Source organism: Megascapheus bottae, chromosome 22 (assembly GCF_031878675.1).
Source record: "Megascapheus bottae isolate mThoBot1 chromosome 22, mThoBot2.hap1, whole genome shotgun sequence".
NCBI classification, from domain to species: Eukaryota; Metazoa; Chordata; class Mammalia; order Rodentia; family Geomyidae; genus Megascapheus; species Megascapheus bottae.
The window spans coordinates 17,187,191-17,205,457 of record NC_143530.1 but is presented as its reverse complement, the minus strand read 5'-3'; the positions used below and the strand labels follow the sequence as shown (position 1 = coordinate 17,205,457).

Genomic DNA, 18,267 nt, shown 5'->3' with positions numbered 1-18,267 from the left:
GACAGGGCTTCAATAAGAGTGTCATTATTCCTTCTGTTTTATAAGTTACAAAATTTGGGTTTAGAAGAGTAATTAAATGTTTCTAGTTCTTCTAGGTAGTGACAGAGCAAGGCACAAATCTGTATAAAAGATAGTCACCTCTTAGAGTATTGTTTGAAATCTTTAGATTAAAATAAATAAGGGATATCTTACCTTCCTGTCTTGAAATTTTTCTTTTTGAAACATTGAACTCAGGGCCTAGGCGCTATCTCTGAGCTTCTTATTTTATTTATTTTTTGTGGGACATGGGGCTTGAACTCTGAGACTTGGTGCTGTCTCTGAGCTCTTCAGCTCAAGGCTAGCACCCTACCCCTGGGCCTGGGTGTTGTCTCTGAGCATTTCAGCTCAAGGCTACTGTCCTATCCTTTGAGCCAATCCTGTTTTGTAGTGATTAATTGGAGATAAGAGTCTCATGGACTTTAATGCCCAGGCTGGCTTGGAAACAAGATCATCAGATCTCAGCCTCCTGAGAAACTAGGATTAAGACGTGAGTCACAGCACCCTAGCTCTCAGATAACTTTAACACAAAGCTTATATCTTTCTTTCCTTTCCTTTCCTTTCACTGTGGTGATGATTTTTGTAACTCCTTACCAAGGATAACTAGAGTAGAGTTAATGAGATACTTACTCCAGGAGCAAAATCTAAGGGATCATTGAAAGGAAATTCAGTAATCAAGAGAAGCATTACTTTATTACAGTCCTTAAACCACAAAAAAACCATGATGAGTAAAGTACCAGCATATTAAACTAAGTTTCAAATTTTAATTTGTGGAGACAACTGTGTGTCAATTCCTTTGCTGTTTATCAGATGACTAATTTACATTGACTACAAGAAACATAAATAGCCCTGAACTTCAATTTCCCTATGTTTCTTTCTCTTAAAAAGATGCAAACTTAGTGTGTGAAGAGGATGTAGAATAGAAATTTTTGAGAAACAGGAAGGCACATTGGTTCCCCACTTCCAAGTAGGAACACATATTACCTTGTCTGGAATAACTAAGAAAGTTCTTTGGATCCCAGAACATTGAAATTACAACTAGCTTCATAGCAGGAAAATAGCATAATCTTCGAGAAGAAAATTCCATGTGCCATGCCAATTCAAGGCCACTTCTGTCTCAAGCTTAGCAATGAAGTAGAAAATCAGCAGACTCAAAATGCATTATCATCATTACACTCATCATCATCATCATCTCCACCACTAACATTATTCTTTTGGTAAAAATGTCCCAACATATTCACATGTACAGCCAGTAAACTCCTTTTTATGTCTTAATTTTCTTCATTTCTTTATCGAAATATAATGCTTAGACATTGAGGGCACAGACATTGAAGCAACATTTGTCTCCCCTAGATATTTTTTTAGTACAGCTATAATAGAAGAATTGAGTATGAGTAAATGTATGCATAGTGGGAAGAGGGGAGGGAAGAATGGTTTGGAAAGCCTTGCTTGGCGTATACTGTGTTTTTGTTTTTAATAAATCTGTGTCATTCTGAGTCAGCCTTGCTTGCCACATGTGCAATTATAGTAATCCACAGGCAAGTATTAATATTGCTAATGATATTGCTTGCAGAGTGACTGCATAAGAGCCATTCTCAGCTGTTACATGAGGATTATAGCATTTGTGTAACTCCAAATTAAGCCAGAGGTAGAAAGGCAGCATTTGTTCAGTCAAAAAGAACTGTTGAAGATGGCAGCCTGCAATTAGATCAAGCTTTCTGTCACAAGGGGGCTGGAAGTCCTAGTTCATATGCTTCAGGGTTGAGGATGACCTTTAACAGATGTAGCTTCTCCCCATAAAAATCCTTGAACCTAAAACAGATAAATGAAGGAAACTTAGTAGCTATCAGCTTCATCTTTCTACCTTTGCATTAATAAGCATGTTCTGGACTGTCAAAAGTCATCAGTGACTTCTCTTAAAGAGCCAAAAAAAATCCAGTCCCATCTGTCATCTTAAACTGAGTTACCCTAGGTGTCACTTTAGCTCAAATCATACACTGGGAGTAGGCCTTTGGATATTTTCTAATTGTTCTTTTTTCTTTCTTTGACAAGAAAACTCCATCTCCAAATATTATTGCCTGGTATTGCCAGGTCACTCCTAGTACTGAGATCCAGATAGCATAAGGAGCAGACAGGCTAAGGAGTTGGGTACTCATCTGGAATATTAGAAGTATTTCAGTGAACCTGTCTCTTTCACCCCTATTCTGGACCTGCCAGCAAGCTAAAGAATAAACTTGGTTTTATGGAAGCCTAACCTTTCGTTATAGGCATATTTAAGTTCACTGAAATCTTAAACAGCTCCTTATTGACTACAAATTTTATCTCTAGAAGATTTATAACCCACTATAAGATCATATTTGTAGTACTACTGGAATTCAAAAAAAAATAAGTAGGTGCTTACTTATATGAGTCCTCTATTCCAGTCAGACTGGTCTGGAGTTCCCTTTCCCTCATTTGTGCACTCCTCACTCCACACACATCAAATACTATCTTCAGGAAAGTTCAGGAAGTCATCCTTTATCCAGATCAAAGTTTTCCCTCCAGAAAGTAAGTCAGCTGTTCTATCAAGAAAAGAGAATTCATTACTGGATATGGTGGCTCGTGCCTATAATAACAATACCATGGGAGGTGAAGATAGCAGTATCATGTTCGAAGATTGGTCCTAGACAAAATGCATAAGACCTTTCCTGTAAAATAAACTAAAATCAAAGGGGGAATGGCTCAAATAGTACAGCACTTGCATTGAAAATGCAAGGGTCTGGGTTCCAACATCAGTAAAGAAAGAAGGAAAGGAAGGCAGGTAGGCAGGTAGGCAGGCAGGCAGGCAGGCAGGTGGGAAAAAAAAGAGCAAAAAAGAAAGAGAAGGAAAGACTATGCCAAGAGTTAGAAGATTATATAGAGAGAAGAGAGTTAGAATCCCAATCCCAGATTTGCCAAGAACTAGAAATCTGGTGGCTTAAATGACAGAAATGTTTGTGTTTTTTTGTTGTTGTTGCTGTTGTTTTACAGTTCTGGGGCCTTGGAAGGACTAGGAATCTAATAACAAGCATCGGCAGGGATGGTTCCCCCTGAGAGCTGTGAGGGAGAATCACTCAGGCATTCCTTGTTATGTCTTTCTGGGTCTGGATTATTTTACTTACCATGATAATCTCCAGTTTCATCCATTTTTCCACAAATGACATGATCTTTCTTTAATGGCAGAAAGAACATTTCATTGTACATGTGGTCAGATATTCTTTATCCATTCATTTGTTGATGAGTGCCTAGGCTGAGCTCATAACTTGGCTAATTGTGAAAACTACAACCATTTTAGTAACCAAAAATGTCTCCAGATTTGTAAAATATATATTAGGAAGCAAAATTATCCTGAATGAGGACAACTGATCTACATGGAGAAAAATCTCTGGATGAGGACCACTGATTTAGATGGAGAAAAATACAAACTGAATGTGAGCTGCATGCTAGAAGCTTTCTACACATTATGTCAATTTGATCTTCACAATAACCCTGCTAGATAACTGTTAACATGAGGCCCAGAGAGATTCAGTGCTGGTTCAAAAACATTTAGTTCAAAAGTAGGAAAGGTGAGCGTGAAAACAGGAATGTCCCATTTCTGTGTTCACAAGAGGCAGAAATAATGATTGACACAAAGTGTCAGTTCTATAATTACTATTAATTTAAAGACTGTCTGATTTTATATTTTTACCAGTACACAAAGAGGTTGGAGACTGACTATGTATTTTAAGCATGGATTTCTACTTTTCTCCCTAGACTTAGTAAATAGTTAGTTTATAACTGTACATTTCCACCATCATTTCTGAAACATTAAAAATTGGATCCATTCTCACAGGAAATTCCTCCTGACCTCCCTCTGATGTCTTTAATGATTATTTTTTACTTTATTTTTAAAATATTTTTATTGTAATTAATAGAAGGATTACATTATATTCACCAGATAGAGATTTTTTACTTTAAAGGAGCTTCTGTGTAACTACATTTCAAATTAATAAGGAATTTTGTCTTTAACTGCATTGTAAAATTATTTTTAGTCTAAAAATATTCGATTAAGGGCTTAATTTTGTGTTATTTTATAATGTTATAAACAATGTGAACTCATTGTTTATTTTAAATAAGGTAGAACTGGTAAAATATCACACACACACACACACACACACACATATACTCAGCCTCATTCTGATTAATAGAAATACAAATGAATAATTTTCTAACTGAGATCTTTACTGTTAAAGCACTAATTTCCATGAAGAAAAAAATGAAACAATATATTCATGTTTTGTTTATAATCTTCTGGAAAAGCAATTCCATGATACATTAAAAATACCATAAATTCTTGTATACTCTTTGACTCAGTTATCCCATTTTTAGGAGTAGCTAAAGCTAATACTCTAGGAGAATGAATAACTATTAGCCTATAGATGTTACTACATTGATTGTAATACAGAAATAATTTTAACAAATTTAGTGAGAAATGAAAGGCTGGTATATTTAACTTAATTACACTACAGGGACTCTAATATGGTACTGGTTAAGGTGAGCTGAAACACTTGCTTATAGTGCTAGATCTGTAACCAATAAAATTAATCTAATGAAAAAATCCAAGGCTGTGCACTATAAAGAGATTTGTTTTGGTTTATGCTTCTGGTCTAATAATTTTTCATTTTTACAGATCACTTTGCTATCATTTAGTGGCTAAAATTTAGAAAATATGGTTCCCAGTTTCTAAATTTCAAAAAGCAGCTATGATAGGTCTTTTCACATATCTTCCCCTTAGAGCTCGTATATAAAGCTTCTTTGCGATTTTTTTCTTTTTTTATTGTGTGTGTGTGTGTGTGTGTGTGTGTGTGTGTGTGTGTATTAGGTCTTTAACTCAGGGCCTCACACTCATGTGTGGCTTTTTCACTCAAGGCTGGCACTCTGCCACTGGAGTCACACTTCATCTTCTGGCTTTTTGTTAATTCGAGATAAGTCTCTGGAATATATCTATCCCGTTGGGCTTCAAATAAAATCAGGATCGTCAAATCTCAGCCTCCAGAGAAGCTAGGATTATATTTTGTTTTAAGGAACAATCCTATTATTACTTTCGGCATTAACTATTCACAAAAGCTCCTTCATACGTGTGGATTACTTAAGTACATGTAAAACCTTATGATCTGGACACAACTACATTGGAATGGAAATTCTTTTGTACAGACACTTCAGAGAAATCACAGAGCCTGTAAGACTGAGATAAGTGAGGTTTTTGATCTAATTGATATATACCCCTTAATCGATTGAAAAATCAAATAGGATTATCTTCACATTACCTCAGAAATGACCCGTGTTTCAACACTAGAATAGCAGGAACTAGCGCTTTTCTCTGGAGCACTTCAAAATATGTTAAGAATTGCTGCCACCAGTTTACTAAGTACCTGTTTCCACAGACCCTAGTTGGGGGGAAGGGGAGTGGGTCTCTGTATCCCTGTCCAAAACTTTTTGTCCTCATTGATTTAGCATCCAATAATTCATAAGAAACCAAAAATCAAGAGCAGCATAATGAAGTTAAAATGAAGTGCTCCCTGAGGACCAATCACATCCTTTTATAACTCGTGCACAGCTAGCTTTCTTTGAATCTGTAGGTGGCTCTGAAAAGAGCCGTTTGTGCCGTTTACACCAGGTAGGTCATATGAAATTTGCTTCTTGAAGTTATTTGTTCTGAACCTTATGACCACTGGTCTTAGGCAACAGCACAGCGTGGATGTTAGGCAGAACGCCACCCTGTGGGATTGTCACACCACGCAACAGCTTGTTGAGCTCTTCATCATTACGGATAGCCAACAGTAAGTGACGTGGAGTAATGCGCGTCTTCTTGTTGTCTCGGGCTGCATTGCCGGCTAGTTCTAGGATCTCAGCTGTCAGATACTCCAGTACCGCAGCCAGATACACGGGGGCTCCAGCTCCTATGCGGTTGACATAGTTGCCTTGGCGGAGCAGCCGGTAGAGGCGGCCCACAGGAAACTGCAAGCCCGCTCTAACTGAGCGGGACAGGGCCTTAGCGCGGGATTTGCCAGTCTGTCTGCTCCGCACACACATATCTCCAAAAGATGCTCTTAGAGAGCAAGTTATAAAGGTAGTTTAGTGGCTGCTATGGGTCTATTTATACTCTGACAGCAGGTTCCAAATGGACACTTGATTGGCTGATGATTCTGTGGCCAATCAGAAAGGTTTAGTTGAATAACTTGATTTACATACACGCGAAGACCATTATCCAATCAGGTTGTGGATATCCTACGTCATTTGAATACCAAGCCTATAAATACCAGTCTTTCGGCCCTTCGGATCTCTGTTTGCTTGGCGGTTTCGGGAGGTGTAGGCGTTTTACGGCTGTGTACCAACTATGCCAGAGGTATCTTCAAAGGGCGCTACCATTTCTAAGAAGGGCTTCAAGAAGGCTGTCACTAAGACTCAGAAGAAGGAGGGCAAGAAGCGCAAGAGAACCCGAAAGGAAAGCTACTCCATTTACATCTATAAGGTGCTGAAGCAGGTTCATCCCGACACCGGCATCTCGTCCAAGGCCATGAGCATCATGAACTCTTTTGTCACCGACATCTTCGAGCGCATCGCGGGCGAGGCGTCTCGCCTGGCGCACTACAACAAGCGCTCGACCATCACGTCGCGGGAGATCCAGACGGCCGTGCGCCTGCTGCTGCCCGGAGAGCTGGCCAAGCACGCCGTGTCCGAGGGCACCAAGGCCGTCACCAAGTACACCAGCTCCAAGTAAATTTGCCAACCCAAGTTCATTTCTAACCCAAAGGCTCTTTTAAGAGCCACCTAAGCTTTCTGATAAAAGAGCCGCGTGCTTATTTGATGTCTGTTGATTTGTGTTTGTTCTTTTCTATGTGTGTGCGTGTACTGAGGGCTTGGACTCTAGACTTTCCTGTTTTTTAGGTCCCTTCTTTCCCCCAAGTCTGGAACTCATGAATTAAGGCCACAACTCCAACTTCTTTTACATCATTATTCTTTAGTCTTACCGTCACTGTGACTGGATATTGACTTAACTATGTTCTTGTAGACTATGAGGTAAGTCCAGAAGGGTCTCCAGTGATTTTTTTCAAAGGGAGAGGAAGAGTTTTTGTAGCTCATGACTATGATGTGATAACTGCAACCGAGACCCAACTGTCCCGTCACTAGGGCACTTTAAAAGCCTATCAAAAAAACAAGTCTTGGGTTTTGTGGCCTGAAGTCTTTGTTTTTGTTTTTAGTTGTTTTTGAAAAGGCTGTTTTCCTTACTATCACATTTTAAAGTGAAACTGCGTCGATCTACTCTTGAGGTGCTGAAGACTGACCCCCTACAACTCAGGTTTCTTGACTCAATGTCATATATTTTTGGAGGATGCCCTATATTAGTTTTGCTGAGAGTATTTTTACATTGGAAATGGAGATAGCGGAAAAGTGCTTCAAATAATCTGGAATATTACAGCTGGCAAATGTAACTTCACTGAATCTCCTCAACACTGAATGAACCTCCAAGAAATGTTTTGTGAAAAAAAAAAAAACCATTAAAAATGATGTTTGTGTCCTGTATTACTGGATCACTTAGGTTGTTCTAGGGTAAATAAGTATATAAAACTGTATGGGTAGAATTCAACAGTCTTCTGAATAAATTTTTATTCCCTGAAAAGTTGTTAGCTGGAAATTTTGATTTGATCATGTATTTTTAAATTCTTTTATAAAAGACTTAGAATGTACATATGAATCAAGACTTTCTTTACATTAAAAGTGTCATTTGATGTAATATTTTAATGTACAGAAAAAAAATCCATCACATTAAAATGTCCTATACTCCTGTGCAAAGTGAATTAGCCCTGGCAGGGATGTTTCATACTTTTCTACAGCTCCTTCAAGGAGGTGACAGACAAGACATCTGTGTCCATATTATATTGCAAAAGGCATCATTTCTAGTCAGGAGTGCCCATAGACTCTTGAGAAGCTGATATCACAGAGCTCCCAAATCTTTTTTCAACTCTGTCACCACACCCAATATGTACCCCAATTGCCCAAGGGCCTTATTTAGGCAAAAAGTAACTGGAAACTGTATCTCTCCTTACACCAAACAAACTTGATGTAGTATGACAGCCATTATATAAATTTTTGTTAAAATAAATTTCATTCTAGGTATTTTATATGGTATTATATATATGGTACCTCTCTATTAATATCTGCTAACATTTTATTTCATATGAAATCTAAAATCTGTGCTTTATTTTAATATTCTATGGAATCACTACAGTGACATTTTCATTTTAGTTTTCTGGTAGATTTGTTAGGTTTTACATGTTTCCAGTGTTATTTGAAGAAAATATAGTTTTACTGCTTCCTTTTAAATCACTTCTAATTTTTTTATGATTCAGTAGCTTACAGCTTTACAATGAGAACTAGGGATAAAAATACACATCCTTGTCCCTAGTTAGGTTGAAGATTGTCTTGAATTAGTAGTGATTAATTAAATGTATATTATGAGGAAGAATTAGACTGTTAATTTGATCAATAGTTTAAAATCAAGAATTGCTGCTGAATTTTGAATATCTTTTCAGCATCTTTGGATTCAGTCACACATCTTTCCTTATTAGCTATGTGATGAGTTCTTTTAATAGATTTCCTAATACTGAGCCTTGAATTCCTTTTATAAACCCTTCCTTGGACACCAAATATCTTAATTTTAACCATAATTTACTATGTTGCTACATTCGGCTGGCCAATGTATTATTTCATTCAACTCAATGTTATAAACTAAGGCAATCTATATTTTTCTTTTTTGTATATAGAAGCTAAGTGGAGTTATTTATAATCTAAAAATGTGTAAACTGCATTAGTATTGTTTAATCTTTATTCAGTAAACTTCCTTTTGAATTTCATGTCATCATTGTGACAGTTGTTTAATTTTCTGTATTTTTTGTTTATAAAATTTAGATTCAAGAAAATTATCCATGGAAAGTCCTTTAGAGATTAGCAAATTTATCTCTATTGGTACTCATACCATCATTGTACTTTCTACAACTGTGTCTTTAATATCCTTTATTTTCTATGTACAGTCTTACATTTCGTACATTACTTACGGGTTAATGTGCTTAAAATGTAGTTTTTATACTTTTGCATTTATTTATTTATTCTTATTAAAGAATTTATTAACATTGTTTTTTACATTATATTTCAAATGACATTTAACAAACAAGTATTCAAGAAGGGAATCTCTATATATAATCCTGGCACTTAGTTTTTAGAACATAATCAAAATTAGGCTAAGGGTTTGTATATCATAGATACATATTAATCTATGTAATAAAACATTAAATCTATGTAACAAAACATTTGATTCATAATTTTACACTTTTCTCTCATAATTTATCTTTTCTGACTTGTTGGTTTATTTTTTTTCAGTTAAACAGTTCCTAGCTTTTTGTTGAGTGCTTTCTCTACAAAGGCAGACATTAAACTTCATGGTTTGGTATACATAAATTTTAGTTGCTGAAGTTTAGTTCAGTAATATCATTTCAACAACACAAATGGAATTTTAATTATGGAATATTAATAATGAACAGATTTCAAACTTTACTGCTGTCTCTAATTCATAGGTTTCTGCAAAAATACTGTAAATGAGGATTAGTGACAATCATTACTTTTCTTGAAATTTACGAGTGCTATTTGTTTTGGGGGTTTGGGGTTTATGTGAAAATAGAAAGTATGTTTGGGAGATTGTCTTAAAAGTGGGAATAATATCTGTCTTACTTCTAGACTGTGGTTTTGCCTTATCCCTAAACAGAGAACATAAGCCTACTTAGAAGCTTGCATGCTAAAATTCAAACCACCATAATTCCTCTGAATTCCCCCAAAGGGTTTTTCTGGAGAAGTAGTCCTTAAAAGGCAAATTTTAGGACCATAAAATAGACAAAGCAAGGGAAACTCACCCAAAGAAGAGGGCCAAGGGAACCCAGTCATGTTAACTATTCATAGCACCATGGTGGGTAAGCATTGCTAGCCTTTTAGTGTATATCTCATCTAAGCAAGTAACTGAAGTTTCAACCTTTTTCAAAAATGTGTGCATGCACTAGTTATGGGACTTGAACTCTGGGTCTGGGGGTGCTGGTCCTGAGCCTTTTGTTCAAAGTTTGGCACTCTACCACTTGCCACAGCTCCAATTCTGGCTTTTTGATGGGTTAATTGGATATTAAAGTCTCATGAAGTTTCCCAAACTGCAGTCCTCAGATATCAGCCTCTTAAATAGCTAAGATTACAGGTATAAACCACTAACTGGTCAAAATTTTTTGAAATGTCTTTACTTTTCTAATACTTGCACATTGAATGTGTATATAGAGGTTCATATACAAGAGAACAGAAAAGGGAGGATTTTTATCACAGATCTTACTGTCCAAAATAGATGTAAATACAGAAAGTCACTTCAGTTACTCATGAAGAAAATTTGTGACTAGTTGCTTTTTATTAGGCACCCAAGAAAGGTTTGTGCTGTCTTCAATTTTCTTTAAAATACTTTTAATATTAGTATGATCTATGTATTTCTGACTAAAGACCAAAATAAAGCTTTGGATCACTTTATTAATATGTGGCTGTAATGCTTCCTAAGATCTTCTGTACTCAAGGGCCCTGCCCAAGTCTGTACCCAAGGCCCTGTAATATGTCTCAGTAACAAAGAATGTATTTCTGCTATCCAGATACCTTAATGAGAAGAGGGCTGGAAGGAATGACTCAGTAAGGACACCTACCCAGCAAAAGGCCACCATTGTTTTTAAAAAGTGATAAGCATATCTAAAATATACTCAAATAAAAATGAGGTAAGGTACAGGATAGAAAATAATCCTATCATAAAAATATTGAATTAAAGTTTAGTTGTTAGCCAAGTTGCTAGGTTCCTGTTGGGAGCCAGAGTGGAATCAAACTGTACCTTGATTTGCATCAGACAATGGCTTTATTGTCTTATTGTTTTCTGGCCTTATTCTGTTTAAATGACCTGAGATTTACCATATGAATGTAACACCTGGAAGTTCCCTGGGTCTCAAAGGGGGAAGAAGCTGGAGTGAAAAATAAACGCAGCAGTCTTTACCTGGACTGCGGACATCCCAGACCGGGTGTGTCTGTCTCTCTTCTATTTCTTCCTAGTCCTTGCCCCCTATTTCAGGAACCCCAATCTGCGAACCCTGGTTTGCTGCCGGTTGGCCCCGGCAACTGGCGCCGGAACAGGGACCCTGAAAATCTGGGACGAAGGTGAAGGACCCCTCCCTGTGGTGAGTAACACATCGTAGGACTATTAAGAGAGGATCTTAAGAGAGTGTATAGTCAGGAGTAAAAATTATGGGTCAAGTTAATAGCCGTAGGTCATATGTACCGATCTTAACAGGCCTACTTGAAGCCCACGGAACGTGGGTGGAAAAAGGGGTGCTTCAGAGCTTCCTACAGTTTGTCGAGGAGGCATGCCCGAGGTTTATAGAGGAGGAATTCCAAAAAACCTGGCAGCAGATAGGAAAAAGAATTCAAGAATATTATAATGTATATGGCCCCGAAAAGACCCCAGTAGAGGCTATTGATGTATGGAATTTAGTAAGTGAATGCATAGATCCTCAACATGAGAATGCTGAACTTAATCTTGAATTAAGGGAAATTTATGAGTTAAAGGACCCTTCTGAAAAACCTGAGGCTGAGCCATATGTCGCAGCCCAAGAGAGTCTGAGATCTTGAAAAGGGAACAACAATCAGTAGATATTGAGTATCAGAATTCAGGTTTGAATATCAAGGAGGAAAGTTATGATGAGTCAATGGAGGGCCGGATGGCTACGATGGAGAAGAAGTTAGAAGAAATGCTACATTTTCTATCGAAAATGGGGATGGAGCAGAGAGCCCCCAGAAGTAGGAAAGAAAGATGACCCTCAGGCCACTATGGTGTCTGATTCTAAACCTTACCCCTCACACCCACCGCCTCCAGCTGCAGCCTTACGGCCTCAATCCCTTTTTCAACCTTTAGGCAAGCCTAAAGGCCCTAGCAACAAGTCCCTTTTAACAGGCACTACAACCAGGCACAGTGCATCGCAATTAAACCTGACTCAGGCTGCTAGAGAGAGGGAAGATATTTCAGGGCCTCGATGCTTCCCTAGTTTAGTTGATCATGATGAACAAGTATACCATCAACCTGTTCCTGTTAAACTATTACAGGATTTAAAGAGTGCCTGCTCCCAATATGGACCAACTGCCCCTTTTACTCAAGTAATATTGGAGGCTGCGTGTGCTGGTATTGCATGCCCAAATGACTGGAAGTGGCTTGCCAGAGCATGCCTTAGTGCAGGAGAGTACTTATTATGGGAGACAGAGTTCACTGCACAGTGTCGGCTAAAATTGAAACAAATAGGTCTAAGAACCTGCCTTACACTGTTGATCAGTTGTTAGGAGAGGGAACCTATAAAAACACCGAAGATCAATTGGGTTATGCAAAGGAGGCCTATTTACAAATAAATGCTGCGGCGAGAGAGGCTTGGAAAAGGTTACGCAATTCCAATCGTACAAAAAATCTAGTAGAAGTTAAACAGGGACCAAATGAACCTTATCTAGAATTTTTGTCTCGATTAATGGAGACTGCAGACCGCCTAGTACAAGATGAGAATACAAGGAAGATTATAGTTAGACACATAGCCTATGAAAATGCCAATGCCGCCTGTCAGACGGCTATCAGACCCCATAGGAATAAGGGAGGAATCACGGACTTTATTTCACTGTGTGCTGATATTGGACCCTCCCATGTACAAGGCCTTACTTTAGCCGCCGCTCCTCAAGGAAAGACTGTTACTGAATTTCTAAAATATAGAGATCAGCGGCATTCTCGGGATGCTAGAGCCCCAGGGCGTTGCTTTTCTTGTGGACAAATAGGACATTGGATGACGCAATGCCCACCCCAGGCCAGGTTAAAGAGAGAAAAATCACCTGGCACATGTCCACGCTGTGGTAAAGGGAAGCACTGGGCTAAAGATTGCAAGTCAGCAACAAATCGCAATGGCCACCCGTTTTCGGGAAACTGGAGAAGAAGCCAGCCCCTGGCCCCGCAAAACCATGGGGCAGTCCCTCCCTCTTCTCGGCCACAAGTGCATCTTCTAACAACCCCCCAAGATCAGTCTCCAGCCTCCTCTGTGCCACCCCAGGCAGTGCAGGATTGGACCTCTGTTCCTCCACCTGCTCAGTATTGACCCCAGAGATGGGGACACAAGCTCTCCCCACTGGGGTCTTCGGCCCCCTTCCCCCGGGAGTGGCTGGATTGCTGTTAGGGTGAAGTAGTTCAGCCCTTAAAGGGATACAGATTACACCTGGCAAAATTGACCAGGATTTTACTGGAGAAATCAAAGTTATGGCCTCTGCCCCGAAACACGTGGTATCGATCCCAGCCGGTCAAAAATTAGCACAACTAATACTTGAGCCTTTACCTCCCGGGGAGACTGCTAATTCCCCATGTGGACAGAGAGGATTTAGATCTTCTGATATCTATTGGGTACAAAGCATAAAACAAGAGAGGCCTGAGATGACTATATTTATACAAGAAAAGCCCTTTAAAGGAATATTAGACACTGGAGCAGATGTGTCTGTGATATCTAAAAAACATTGGCCAGCCCAATGGCCCCTGACAACCTCTATGACTTCCCTACAGGGGGTTGGGCAAGCAACTGACCCACAGTAGAGCAGTGCGATCCTTGTTTAGAGCGATAAGGAAGGGCACTCCGGTCATTTTCAGCCATTTGTCCTGGATCATCTGCCAATTAATTTATGGGGTCGTGATATCATGGAAAAAATGGGAGTGTATATGTTTAGTCCTAGTGCTGCGGTCACTAAGCAGTTACTGGATCAAGGCCTCCTCCCCTTTAGGGAACTAGGCCGAGCAGCACAGGGGGAGCTAGAGCCACTCCAACCCCAGTCTCACCCTACGAGACAAGGATTAGGGTATTCCTTAACGGGAGCTTTTGTTTGTCCTGCCCCTCATGCTGATCCCATAAATTGGCTCTCTGAACAACTGGTATGGGTCGAACAGTGGCCTCTTTCACTAGAAAAGATCATTGCAGTACAGCAGCTGGTACAGGAACAGCTGGACTTGGGACATGTGGCCCCTTCTAACTCTCCATGGAATTCTCCAATTTTTGTTATAAAGAAAAAGTCAGGTAAATGGAGGCTGTTACAGGATTTGAGAAAAGTGAACGCGACTATGGAACTGATGGGGGCCCTACAGCCTGGCTTGCCTTCACCCATGGCAATCCCAAAGGATACTTATAAGATTATTATAGATTTGAAGGATTGTTTCTATACTATACCCCTGGCGCCTCAAGACTGTAAGCGCTTTGCCTTCAGCGTCCCCCCTCTGTTAATTTTAAAGAACCCATGAAGTGATATCACTGGCTTGTGCTTCCACAGAGCATGGCAAATAGCCCAACTTTATGTCAAAGTTTTGTAGCTAGAGCCATTTCTTCCACTCGTGAAAAATTTTCTTCTGTTTATATTGTTCATTATATGGATGACATCTTGTTGGCTTGTTCTGACCCTATCGTCGTACGACAAGCCTTTGGACAACTAAAGCAAGATCTGAGCCTCTTTGGCCTTATAATAGCAGCTGAAAAGGTTCAGGAACACCCCCCTTTTACATATCTAGGCCATATATTAGGCCCACACTATTTTAAAAGCCAAAAAATACAATTAAAAACTTCACACTTAAGAACTCTTCATGATTTTCAGCAATTCTTAGGAGATATAAATTGGCTTCGGCCTTATCTAAAGCTCTCCACAGGAGAGTTAAAACCCCTCTTTGATCTCTTAAAAGGAGATACCAACCCTACATCCTTACGCGAATTAAATCCTGACGCCAGGAGGGCCATCCAAATTGTAGAAAAGGCAATTTCCCAGCAACAAGTGACCTATTGTGACTATTCTAAACCATGGGGAGTTTACATTTTAGCTACTTCTCACTCCCCAACTGCTGTATTGTGGCAGGATGGCCCACTTTTATGGCTTTATCTACCATCAACACCCGGCAAAGTGCTGACCCCCTACTACGAATTGGTAGCTAATCTGATACATATGTGCCGAGTGGATTCCCGTAAATATTTAGGTCAGGAACCTCATTTTATCTGTGTCCCATATAATCTACAACAACAAGATTGGCTATTCGCCCATTGCGATTCTTGGGCCATTGCTTGGGCCAATTATACGGGAAAAATTTTGCATCACTACCCATCTAACAAACTTCTCCAATTTGCTGCGTGTCATACGTTTCTATTTCCTTCCATAGTACAGGCCTCGCCTTTATCTTCTGTCGCTTTGGTATTTACAGATGGATCCTCTAATGGAACGGCTGCTTTGACCATTAATGGGAAAACTCAATCTTGTGTTACGGGTTTTTCCTCCGCCCAAGAGGTGGAATTAGAGGCTGTTTTACAAGCACTCGTCCTGTTACAAGACGAGCCCTTTAACTTATACTCAGACAGTCAATATGTAATTCGTGCTCTTCAAGTCATAGAAACTGTTCCCTTTATTGGAACTACTAACTCCAATATCCAGACCCAATTTCACCAAGTACAAACTTTGCTTTGTTCTCGCAACCACCCCTGTTTTTTTGGCTTTGTTCGAGCTCACACTAATCTTCCTGGCCCTTTAAGTGAGGGCAATGCGGTTACTGACTCCGCCACCAGAGTTTACTTAACTCAGGTTGAACTTGCTAAACAGTCACATGCCATCCACCATCAAAACAGTCGAGCCTTGCGCCGACAGTTTAAATTATCTGGAGAAGGACAGCGGATCCTCATTCAGATGTAAGTTTGGCCCTCATCAAGTTCTAGGTAGGCTCATGCTTAGAGACTATTTCTGTGTTGACCACCTTGTTGCTTTAATTGGAGTAACGTGGCCTTTTGTAGGACTCATTGATCTGAAAGCCGCAGCTTTGAGCCTGCCCAGGCAAAGCAAAGTCCCTGTGAGACTGTGGTGTCTAATCTGCCAGCAGAATGCTGGGACAGAGTTGCTTTGGAGCTTGAAGTGGCAGAGTGCTAGCTCTGAGCTGAAAAGCTGGGGGGAAGCACTCAAGCACCAAGCTCGGGACTCATAGTGGTAGGGTGCTAGCCTTGAGCTGGAGAGCTGAGACACAGTGCCCAGGCCACGAGTTCAAGTACAGCAACCAACAAAGTGAAATGCCAATGGCATGTTTATCCCTGTGTGGAGAGACACTACTGGGACACGAAAGCCTCTGCTTGGATGGCAGAGATGGTGTCAGATCTTAGTTACTTGTGCTTGGCCAATCAAATTAATCAGAGCCGGGAGGTCATAGAATAGTTTGTAAGCATGCCTTACTAATGCCCGTGCCTTTCATAACTGGGCAGGAACTTGTCAATCTTCTGTGATAGTGGGTAGTTTAAAGTCCTAATTGAGTGAAATTTTTATTTATTTTTTTACACCAGCCACAAATTCAGGAACAGTTTGTGGATCTGAGGCTTGTGTCTCTATTCTGTTTAGATCTGACAACTGAAGCATTGTTAAGGTTGCAGAAATTTAGTTCCCCAGACAATCAAGAAAAAGGCTTTGCAAATGGGTGCTATGTAAGCTACACTATTGTAGCCAAAGATGGTTTGTGCAGTTGTTAAATGTTAAATATGATCTCTAGTTTGGAGTAAATTATTATTCCTAATATCTAATCCTTGCAACCCCTTGATAAAACAGGCTAGGCTTCTTAAGGTCCCTGGTCAAGCACAGAGACAACGCCCCTGAGTCAGCTTGAAGAAGTCACAGAAGCTGAATCTCCGCCCATCAATCCCCGTTAGACGAAGGGACCAAAGTCATTTTTGGAAAATGTGACAGGATAAATTAGAGGTATAGAAAAGAGTAAAAATTGCACTTGTGTTTCTTTTAAAATAAAAACGGGGGATATGTTGGGAGCCAGAGTGGAATCAAACTGTACCTTGATTTGCATCAGACAATGGCTTTATTGTCTTATTGTTTTCTGGCCTTATTCTGTTTAAATGACCTGAGATTTACCATATGAATGTAACACCTGGAAGTTCCCTGGGTCTCAAAGGGGTAAGAAGCTGGAGTGAAAAATAAACGCGGCAGTCTTTACCTGGACTGCGGACATCCCGGACCCGGTGTGTCTGTCTCTCTTCTATTTCTTCCTAGTCCTTGCCCCCTATTTCAGGAACCCCAATCTGCGAACCCTGGTTTGCTGCCGGTTGGCCCCGGCAGGTTCCAATACAAATTACCTGAAATAGCAAGATCATGTTCCAATGTGTCTGTCCTCCACGCAGTGGTATAAAGACCCCAGTGAAATGTACAGAGGGCTTCATCAGAGACCCTGGCCTTGGGCTTGAGTCATAGAAAACTTGACTTGTTTTACACACCATAGCCTATGTAAAGAAAACCAGATCAAGTTTAGAATTAACGAGTTTTAGTGACAGAAATTATGAGGCAGTCGAATAGAGCAAGTTAATCAGTTTATTACTTCAAGAAATGAGAGATTCAGTTACAAAACCAGCCACCTCGGTGAACAGCTTACAGCCCTTTAAAGCAAGTGTGGGTGGCTCTTAGAAGAGCCTTTGAGGGTCCTAGCGGCTGAACAGTCTTACTTGGAGCGCTTGTGTTTGGCCAGAGGCCTCTGGCATTCTGACACAGCTTTCTCCGCTAGCTCCTCCGGCAGGAGCAGGCGCACGGCCGTCTGGATCTCCTTAGAGGTGATGCTGGCGCGTCTGTTGCAGTGCGCCAGGCGAAAAGCCTCATTGGCGACGCGATCGAAAGTGTCATTCACGAAAGCATTCATGATGCTCATGGCCTCGGTAGTGATGCCAGCTTGTGGATGTATTTGTTTCAATAACTTGTAGATGGAAATAGATGTCTTGGCAGCATCTCTTGCACTTTCATCGTCCTCCTTCCGAATTTTGACTGCTTTCTTGGAGCCCTTCTTAGAAGCATTCTTGGCCAGAAGGCCTGGCATTGTCACAGCGAGGCTCCAAGGTGAAGGTAACAAACTGCTGTCCAACAAGAGGAGAGCGCTGTATTTATAGGCGGGGCACGCACATGACGTCTTTGGCATCTACCTTGTGACTGGACAGTGGCGAGTATGTAAATGAGGTGATACGGATGACGTCCCCTGATTGGATAGATGGCTTGGCAGAAATCCGTTAAACCCCAACAGTCGTAACGGATACTTTTTGTCCGTTATAA

General features: G+C 40.1%; 3 protein-coding genes and 1 long non-coding RNA gene across 5 annotated transcripts; 1 reads left to right on the top strand and 3 right to left on the bottom strand.

Annotated features, from left to right (window-relative positions):
- Positions 1 to 1,175: 1,175 nt before the first annotated feature.
- On the bottom strand, positions 1,176 to 17,447 carry LOC150048313 (uncharacterized). 2 transcript variants are annotated; one of them, XR_016539239.1, is made up of 3 exons: positions 17,310 to 17,447; positions 2,438 to 2,597; positions 1,176 to 1,848 (listed from the first exon to the last, which is right to left on the bottom strand). It is a non-coding gene; the product is annotated as an uncharacterized LOC150048313 (long non-coding RNA). The 2 variants fall into 2 exon arrangements; XR_016539240.1 differs by having other exon boundaries at positions 2,438 to 2,592.
- Positions 5,740 to 6,646, bottom strand: H2ac1 (H2A clustered histone 1). Its single transcript, XM_090356281.1, has one exon. The coding sequence runs from the start codon at positions 6,124 to 6,126 to the stop codon at positions 5,740 to 5,742; it is 387 nt and encodes a 128-aa protein (XP_090212407.1). The 5' UTR covers positions 6,127 to 6,646.
- On the top strand, positions 6,240 to 6,901 carry LOC150048314 (histone H2B type 1-A). The gene has a single exon (XM_090356282.1). The coding sequence runs from the start codon at positions 6,431 to 6,433 to the stop codon at positions 6,812 to 6,814; it is 384 nt and encodes a 127-aa protein (XP_090212408.1). The 5' UTR covers positions 6,240 to 6,430; the 3' UTR covers positions 6,815 to 6,901.
- Positions 17,448 to 17,523: 76 nt separating the features above from the next.
- LOC150048312 (histone H2B 7-like) lies at positions 17,524 to 18,123 on the bottom strand. Its single transcript, XM_090356280.1, has one exon. It carries the CDS (start codon positions 18,035 to 18,037, stop codon positions 17,669 to 17,671), a length of 369 nt encoding a protein of 122 aa, XP_090212406.1. The 5' UTR covers positions 18,038 to 18,123; the 3' UTR covers positions 17,524 to 17,668.
- Between the last annotated feature and the right edge of the window lie 144 nt (positions 18,124 to 18,267).

Coding starts and splice junctions, on each gene's coding strand:
- H2ac1 (XM_090356281.1), bottom strand. CDS start 6,126: ATGTGTGTGCGGAGCAGACAGACTGGCAAATCCCGCGCTAAGGCCCTG.
- LOC150048314 (XM_090356282.1), top strand. CDS start 6,431: ATGCCAGAGGTATCTTCAAAGGGCGCTACCATTTCTAAGAAGGGCTTC.
- LOC150048312 (XM_090356280.1), bottom strand. CDS start 18,037: ATGCCAGGCCTTCTGGCCAAGAATGCTTCTAAGAAGGGCTCCAAGAAA.